The sequence below is a fragment of the Bombina bombina genome, unplaced genomic scaffold, assembly GCF_027579735.1.
Source record: "Bombina bombina isolate aBomBom1 unplaced genomic scaffold, aBomBom1.pri scaffold_483, whole genome shotgun sequence".
In the NCBI taxonomy this organism is placed as follows: Eukaryota; Metazoa; Chordata; class Amphibia; order Anura; family Bombinatoridae; genus Bombina; species Bombina bombina.
Window position 1 is genome coordinate 277,693 of NW_026512625.1, and position 9,808 is coordinate 287,500.

The following is a 9,808-nucleotide window of genomic DNA, read 5'->3' on the forward strand; positions in this document are numbered from 1 at the left end:
AGTACCAGGTTGGACCCCCTTTTGCCTTCAGAACTGCCTTATTTCTTTGGTTGTAGCCTCAGCTGTTTTTATTGGCAGTCTGTAGTCTGGTCATACGTCTGCACACTTGCTGTGCGTCTTGTTTTTTGCTGTGATTTTACTTATTTAAATAAAGAAATTCACCTTTTACCCTAGAGTGGAGCCGGACCGGAAGTTTTTTGTCTCTTATGTTTGCATCTCATCGAAGTTTTTCAAAGGGCTCATCTGAGGTGAGGAGAGCTTGGCATTTGCGAGCTGCAAAGCGGCTCGCGATTAAGGTGGAGGAGCTAAGGTTCTAAGGGGGGCATACCGGTTATACCAGAGACTGTGAATATATATATATATATATATATATATATATATATATATATATATATCCAATAACAGAAAGCACTCCAGAAGTCTTGTTAATATATCACCTTTAATCGATTAAAGGTGATATATTAACAAGACTTCTGGAGTGCTTTCTGTTATTGGATTTATCGTGTTTTTGTTAGCACCCGAAGCAGCTGTACTAGGAGGATCTGGAGTGCACTTTGTTTGTATATATATATATATATATATATATATATATTAATGCTGATAAAAGAAGATAATTTGCCTGTATTTCGTATAACCGGTTAACGTTAAGACACATTATATAGTACGTGTCCCGCCCTAAACCCGATACTGTATCACATTACAGCACATTGAAGCTTTCTACAGAGCGTGCATTATCACTTAAAAGCTATCCTCTCAAGTATAAGTGGGACATTGGTCGGTCTCACAGATGCTTACCATACTGTTCCTATATAAAATTCTCACAGGTTTCTCCACTTCTTTTTGAAAGATTAATTATGGCAGTTTGCTTACCTGCCATTTGGACATATAGGGCTAGATTTATCAACGCTGAGGCTGAGGCGTATACATTATGGAAGCCTGGAATGGCTGGTAGATCAGCAATTTCTGAGGATCATGAATGCTTATCTGACATTCCTATTGGCCATCACACACAAGTTTGTAGACTAATGAAAGACAATCGCCTTGAAAGACCTCTGGTTTCAAAACATTCTTATATCCGTGATGTTAATTTAATATTTTCCTTTTTTAATGTTTTTTTTTCCCCAAATGATAAACTTTGTTTTAAACAACTATTAAAGGTGCTTCTCTTTAACGTTTTTTAATCCTGTAAGCATGCTTCTGATGTTAAAGGGACAGTCTACACCAGAATTGTTATTGTTTAAAAAGATGGGTAATCCCTTTATTACCCATTCCCCAGTTTTACCTAACTAACACAGTTATATTAATGTACTGATTACCTTTTATCTAATGGCTATGATTAAGGCTTCAAGCCGAAACATGTAATCCTCCAGTGCTGCGCTCTACATGTGTGTGCTATCAGCGTGTTGTACCTCCTCTAGATTATAAATTTGATGGACAATAAAAGTTGTTAATTTACTTACAAGACAAATCATTTCTTCTTCCTCTTACCTTTTAGCTAAGCCTCTGCAGACTGCCCCCTTATTTCAGTTCTTTTGACAGACTTGCATTTTAGCCAATAAGTGCTGACTCCTAGGTAACTCCATGTGCATGAGCACAGTTATCTATATGGCACACAAGAACTAACGCCCTCTAGTTGTGAAAAACTGTCAAAATGAATTAAAAGAAAAGGCAGCCTTCAAGGGCTAAGAAATTAGCTTATGAGTCTACATAGGTTTAGCTTTCAACTAAGAATACAAAGAGAACAAAGCACAATTAATGATAAAAGTAAATTGGAAAGTTGTTTAAAATGACATGCCCTATCTGGAGCATGAAAGTTTATTTTTGACTAGACTGTCCCTTTAAAGGACCATTATAGTAAAAAAAAATACATGTTTTAATTCATCAGGGCATGTAATTTTAAGACTAGCAATCTTTTAATGCTACGTTGTAGAAATACCGCTCAGGACCTGCAGAGCACGGACATGTAATTTTCCAAATATAATGGCCATTAAAAGCTATTGACTATGAAGCTAAAATATTTTTTCCATATTATTTAAATTTCAAGAACTAAAACTCTTCCTTTCTATCCTTATTTATATGAACAACCTCATTTATATGTTGTTTTATACTTGAAAGAGCTGAATGTGATGTGAATGAGATGCACCAGCAATCCAGATACTTTTAAAAGGCTTTTATTTCGAGTTCATACAAACATCTTAGTAAAAGCTGTTATACACTTGTAAGTGACAAAGTGGTTGACTTAGGATACACACAATGAACTATCCGCTGACGCGTTTAAACCTATCTGGCCGTAATCGTAGCTGGTGTTCATAACCCCAACAACCTTTAAATACACCTGTGTGTTATTGTGATTGGATAAAAACAATATCCTGGGCGTAATCCTGAGTACACACCCACATTCATGCTCCAGTTATATTCATTTATAGTAACCACAATTTGATTACGTTACATCATGAATGAAAAGTCAAATTTGTAATAACAACACAGTCAGATGTGAACTCAATTTAAAATAACATTTCATATCCATATTAAGTTACCTTACAAAGGGGCATGTCGATAATGCAAACATGGACATTTTAGCCTATTGGACATAAACAAAAACAAAATAATTAAAATAATTTCCTTGGCTCTAAGGGGTTAAACTCTCCAAGATTTCACAAGAGAGTGTATAGCAGCCAGGGATAGGAAAGATTTTTTATTACCAAAAAAAACCAAGGATCAAGACAAGTTTGAGGGGGTATCTTTTATCACCCAGTTTAGCAACCAACTCCACCAAGTCTGCAACATTATTCGGAAACATTTCCATATGCTTACAGCTGATGATGACCTGGTGGAAGTTGTGGCTAAGGGTTGCAGATATGCTTTCAAGAAGGGTATGACCATAGGCAATATCCTGGCCCCTACACAACTGGGTCCCCTTAGCACCAATATCAATTCATCATGGTTAAGCTTTAGAGGCATCTACAAATGTAGCTATTTACAATGTATAGCCTGTGAATATCTCCAACGAGGAGAGGGTTTTTGTAGCACTGTAACTGGGGAAAAGTTTAGCCATTTTTCATGCCTTAATTGTAGAACCACTTATGTGGTCTACTTGCTCACGTGTGATGTCTGTGGTGTACAATATACAGGTCTCACTACAAGAGAGACCAGGGACATAATTTGTGAGCACCTAAACAATATTAAGGCAGGTAAACTAACTACTCCTTTAGTGCAACACTTTAAACTGAAGCACAACAAAAGTGCAAATTCGCTTAAGTGGATTATCATTGAATTAGTCAAGTGCAAAAAGAGAGGGGGAGATAGGGACAGACTATTAGCCAAAAGGGAAGCCTTTTGGATACACAGACTGAGAACCAGAGTGCCCTATGAGTTAAACTCAGAATTTGACATTATAAACTATTGGGAGTAGTAAGGTTCGTTCTGTGTATCCAAAGGGCTATATAAACATTTGGAAACATATTAAGGGTTATTACAAAAGTCATTCAATATTCAAGATTCTTTAAATCTTGGAGAGTTTAACCCCTTAGAGCCAAGGAAATTATTTTAATTATTTTGTTTTTGTTTATGTTCAATAGGCTAAAATGTCCATGTTTGCAATATCGACATGCCCCTTTGTAAGGTAACTTAATATGGATATGAAATGTTATTTTAAATTGCGTTCACATCTGACTGTGTTGTTATTACAAATTTGACTTTTCATTCATGATGTAATGTAATCAAATTTTGGTTACTATAAATGAATATAACTGGAGCATGAATATGGGTGTGTACTCAGGATTACGCCCAGGATATTGTTTTTATCCAATCACAATAACACACAGTTGTATTTAAAGGTTGTTGGGGTTTATGAACACCAGCTACGATTATGCCCAGATAGGCTGAAACGCGTCAGCAGATAGTTCATTGTGTGTATTATAAGTCAACCACTTTGTCACTTACAAGTGTATAACAGCTTTTACTAAGATGTTTGTATGAACTCGAAATAAAGCCTTTTAAAAGTATCCGGATTGCTGGTGCATCTCATTCACATCACATTCAGCTTGTTCAAGAAACGGAGGATTGCACAGCTGTCCTGTAGATTTTTCCTTGCCAGAGTCACTTTGCACTCACCCAATGTGGCATCAGCCTATTCCGGCGAAGATTGAGCAGGCAACAGAAAACGGAGGATCTGAGTGACGTCACACGCTAATGCGTTACTGCAGAGTGGACCCAGGAGGGAACGGAACTAACCTGAGGACTTACCTTGTTTACTACGAACGGATCGGTGCCTCCAGGAAGACAGTTAGTGTTCCCTGTAGACAGGTCACGAACTCTGCAGATGAGGACGCTCTAGGGACCGGAGCCACAGAAGTTGGGTGAGTGAGGGGGAAGCCACATCTCCAATATACTTGTGCCGTTATGGCTTACAGATTTTGACTCTGACTTTGCAGCATGTAATAGGTGCTCACATAGCTCAAAACGAGTAGTTATACTTGAAAGATTATGAATTAAGACAGAATGTTTCTTCTTGAGAACTTATAATTTATTTGGATCCTTCTCATCTTCTTGTTTCTGTCACTTCAATTAGTAAAGTAGGTCATGTCTCTGGCAGGTGTGGAACTTATTTTTTCCACAGGAGTGGCAACTTCCAAAGCTTTTTCCAGTTTTGAATCTTTGCAGGACATTTTAAATGCTGGCGACTAGTCAGTTTGACTTTCTCTCAAGGATGATCCAAACGAATTTGGAGAAACGTATATCGGATGTGAAAAAGGGAGAACTGCCACGAGTAACAGGACGGTTACTACAGTGTATCCAAACTCTAAAAAGACTTACCTGTGAATCCTGGATATACACCATGTTTTGAAGAAAGGTCTGGAGTTTCCTTTGTGGCACTATTTACCTACCTCTTGTAAATGATGAGTATACTGCCATCTTGTTTTTATTAAAGTTATTATACGTTTGCCTGGGCTGCTGTAGAAGATTTTTGTAAAGGCTAGTGACATCTATAACCAACGCTGTGTAAACTAAAAAGTGGGTTCACAGCTCTACAGTCTCAGAGTGTGAGTACTACTCTATCTTCATAAATAAAGCATATCATAACAATATTGCTCTAGGTTCTTTTTTCTTTCCATGGTTCTTGGATATAATCTCAAACTGTCTTAGTACAAAGAAGATCACCAGAGACTGGCAAAGCACTTTTTTGACACATATCTTTTGATAACGTTATATTTATATGAACAGTGTATGTACACTCCCAGAGAATATTCTGTGTGAAGCATATTTTCATAATGAAATAATTTTTGTATAAATTAAAAAATCTGAATCAGTAATTGTATAAAAACATAACTAAAGAAAGTACACCATAGAAATACTTGCTTTACGTCATTTTTCAAGAGCAAGGATATTAGATTAATTTTCTTGGGAGATATATATATATATAAACACGAATTATCCACAAGATTGAGACAGAAATCAAAAAGGAATTATTTAACATGATATTCAGCATTTTTCCTTTCACGCTCCATAAATATTTATACTTTGACAACCTCAGCTCATAATCTTGTGACACAAACATTTCACATGGCAGAGGGGCGCGTTCTGCAGTGACCAATCATAGAGCAATTGCACATTCAGACGCAGATCCAGCTATCAATCAAAAGGCGCGAACCCAACGCTGCGGTCACCTTGACTCCATCCTTAAGATGGGCGTGATTTCTGACCTTGCCATATTATCCCTCATATTTAGTAAAATTAGTAACGCATGTATTGCTGTACATACACCGCATTTAGCATTTGCCTTCTAAAACGCTTTGCAGCCCTCCCTGCCAATAAATTGGCGAATATCTACGCGACAATATGCAATTTGCCAGAATGCAACATGGCGGAGATAAAACACAAGTTATGCTTTGATTAACTTGCAGCACCAGTTTCGTCACTGACACACACCCCTCCCCCAAAGTGTGATCTGCCCCTGTGCTGTGATTGGAGAGTAGCTGCAGGACACCGGTTTGTTGTGGCAGCGGGATCGCGCACCGTGCCTTTTAACATTCTTGTGTCATTCATCAGCAGAAGACGGAGCGATCCCTTCAGGGCAGCTGACACCATGGCAGGAGTTCTGGCCCGAAGAGCGGTGGACTATGTGAAGAGCAAGGATTTTCGTGACTATCTTATGAGGTGACAAAGGGGTAGTTTAGTGAATTCTACCGTTGCAGGGAGATACACATGGGGCCTGCGTAGTGGGTTCTGTACAGTGGAACAGTTAATTGCACACAAATATAGCCCAAATAATGCATCAATTTTCAATGTATATTAAAGTATCTGAATCGTTGATAGTTCACGATATCTTAGATATGTCTGAAATGCATCACTTTGAAGTCTGCATAGTACAAATTATATAATTCCACTAATAAAGGTGCGACAGTATACACACATTTTCATACAACTGCTTGTAATAGACGCTACTATAAATAATAATTTGCACAGATACTGGTCTAAAAATCCACTATAAAACCTTTTGAAAACTTACTTATAAGTTGAAAGTTTAGTACTTTTGATGAGGTTAGGTTGGGACACCCAGTGAAAGGGGCTGGGAACAGATACTCCCCACTCTCCTGCATATGAAAAGACAGACTAGACAAACAGGAGCCAGCACCAGTCTTTAAACTCATGTATACATCTGACACTTTGGGGCTTGGTTAGGAGTCTGAAAATCAGCAGGATGTTATTAAAAATTAAGCAAACCTAAACATTGTTGCAAAAACACACTCAGATGGGCTATATAAATGGATCATCTACAAAACATTTATGCAAAGAAAAATCTGCGTTAAAGTGGCCCTTTAAGGTTTAGTGGTTTGACACCCAGTAATTTTATTTTTAAAAGTGACACCAAGGGCACTTATACCAATTTCCCCCCTTCCTTGTTGTGTACTTTTAATGTATGCTTTTTATTTGGTGTCATGTTATGATAGGGTTTTTTAAGCTTTGTTTTTACCCTTAACTTTAAACGCATTTCTGCAACATCTTTCAGTTTTGTGACAAATGTACCTGTCGCGTAAAAAAGTTTTTCAACGTTTTTATAGCATGTGCTTGCCAGAAATGCACACTATTATTTAGACCAGTGTTTCTCAACAGCCGGAGCCGCGGCCCACTACCGGGCCGCAACGGCCCTGCTGGTGGGCCGCGACCCGACATTGCCTCCAGACACTCGCTCTGACAGGCCCGCCTTTACACATCTCCTAAATTTTGGACGGGCCTGTTAGAGTGCCACTGCGCATGTCAGTTTGCACACTGTGAGCATGTAGCGGCAGGCGGGCGCACTGTGACCGTGTAGAAGCGGCTGGCGGCGTGCAGAGCGTGAAGCATTGGCTCACAGGTAAGTAAGCCCACTGACACCAATTACATAATTACGGCCACTGACACCAATGTATATATTTGAGGCGGCCACTGGACACCAATGTGTATTTGTAAACTGTGTGTGTGTATATATATATATATATATATATATATATATATATAGATATATATATATCCTACTGACACCAATGAATTATAAAATACTAACCCACTGTAAACCATATATATATGTGTGTGTGTGTGTGTATATATATATATATCCCACAGACACCAATGAATTATAAAATATTAACCCACTGTAAACTATATATATATATATATATATATATATATATATATATATATATATATATATATATATATATATATATAGATCCCACAGACACCAATGAATTATAAAATATTAACCCACTGTAAAATATATATATAGATATATATATATATATATATATATATATATAGATATATATATATATATATATATATATATATATATATATATATATATATATAGATAGAGATATAGAGAGATAGATAGATAGAGAGATAGATAGAGATATATATATATATAGAGAGATAGATAGAGATATATATATATAGAGAGATAGATAGAGATATATATATATAGAGAGATAGATAGAGATATATATATATAGATAGATAGATAGAGATATAGATAGATAGAGAGATAGATAGAGAGATAGATAGAGAGATAGATAGAGAGATAGATAGAGATATAGATAGAGATATAGATAGAGATATAGATAGAGATAGAGATAGAGATAGAGATAGATAGATAGAGATAGATAGATAGAGATAGATAGATAGAGATAGATAGATAGAGATAGATAGATAGAGATAGATAGATAGAGATAGATAGATAGAGATAGATAGATAGAGATAGATAGATAGAGATAGATGGATAGAGATAGATAGATAGAGATAGATAGAGATAGATAGATAGAGATAGATAGATAGAGATAGATAGATAGAGATAGATAGATAGAGATAGATAGATAGAGATAGATAGATAGAGATAGATAGATAGAGATAGATAGATAGAGATAGATAGATAGAGATAGATAGATAGAGATAGATAGATAGAGATAGATAGATAGAGATAGATAGATAGAGATAGATAGATAGAGATAGATAGATAGAGATAGATAGATAGAGATAGATAGATAGAGATAGATAGATAGAGATAGATAGATAGAGATAGATAGATAGAGATAGATAGATAGAGATAGATAGATAGAGATAGATAGATAGAGATAGATAGATAGAGATAGATAGATAGAGATAGATAGATAGAGATAGATAGATAGAGATAGATAGATAGATAGAGATAGATAGATAGAGATAGATAGAGAGAGATAGATAGAGATATAGAGAGATAGATAGAGATATAGAGAGATAGATAGAGATATAGAGAGATAGATAGATAGATAGAGAGATAGATAGAGATATATATATAGATAGATAGATAGAGATATATATATATATAGATAGATAGATAGAGATATAGATAGATAGAGATATAGATAGATAGAGATATAGATAGATAGAGATATAGATAGATAGAGATATAGATAGATAGAGATATAGATAGATAGAGATATAGATAGATAGAGATATAGATAGATAGAGATATAGATAGATAGAGATATAGATAGATAGAGATATAGATAGATAGAGATATAGATAGATAGAGATATAGATAGATAGAGATATAGATAGATAGAGATATAGATAGATAGAGATATAGATAGATAGAGATATAGATAGAGATATAGATAGAGATATAGATAGAGATATAGATAGAGATATAGATAGAGATATAGATAGAGATATAGATAGAGATATAGATAGAGATATAGATAGAGATATAGATAGAGATATAGATAGAGATATAGATAGAGATATAGATAGAGATATAGATAGAGATATAGATAGATAGATAGATAGAGATAGATAGATAGATAGATAGAGATAGATAGATAGAGATAGATAGATAGAGATAGATAGATAGAGATAGATAGATAGAGATAGATAGATAGAGATAGATAGATAGAGATAGATAGATAGAGATAGATAGATAGAGATAGATAGATAGAGATAGATAGATAGATAGATAGAGATAGATAGATAGATAGAGATAGATAGATAGATAGAGATAGATAGATAGAGATAGATAGATAGATAGAGATAGATAGATAGAGATAGATAGATAGAGATAGATAGAGATAGATAGAGATAGATAGATAGAGATAGATAGATAGAGATAGATAGATAGAGATAGATAGATAGAGATAGATAGATAGAGATAGATAGAGATAGATAGATAGAGATAGATAGATAGAGATAGATAGATAGAGATAGATAGATAGAGATAGATAGATAGAGATAGATAGATAGAGATAGATAGATAGAGATAGATAGATAGAGATAGATAGATAGAGATAGATAGATA

General features: G+C 35.3%; 1 protein-coding gene across 1 annotated transcript in view; it reads left to right on the top strand.

Moving 5' to 3' along the window:
* The first annotated feature begins 5,978 nt into the window (after positions 1-5,978).
* Positions 5,979-9,808, top strand: part of MPC1 (mitochondrial pyruvate carrier 1) — a 67,018-nt gene continuing 63,188 nt past the window's right edge. The window contains exon 1 of the mRNA XM_053697064.1: positions 5,979-6,156. Coding sequence (XP_053553039.1) covers positions 6,086-6,156 — 71 coding nt within the window. The 5' untranslated portion in view covers positions 5,979-6,085. The remainder of the gene's footprint in view (positions 6,157-9,808) is intronic.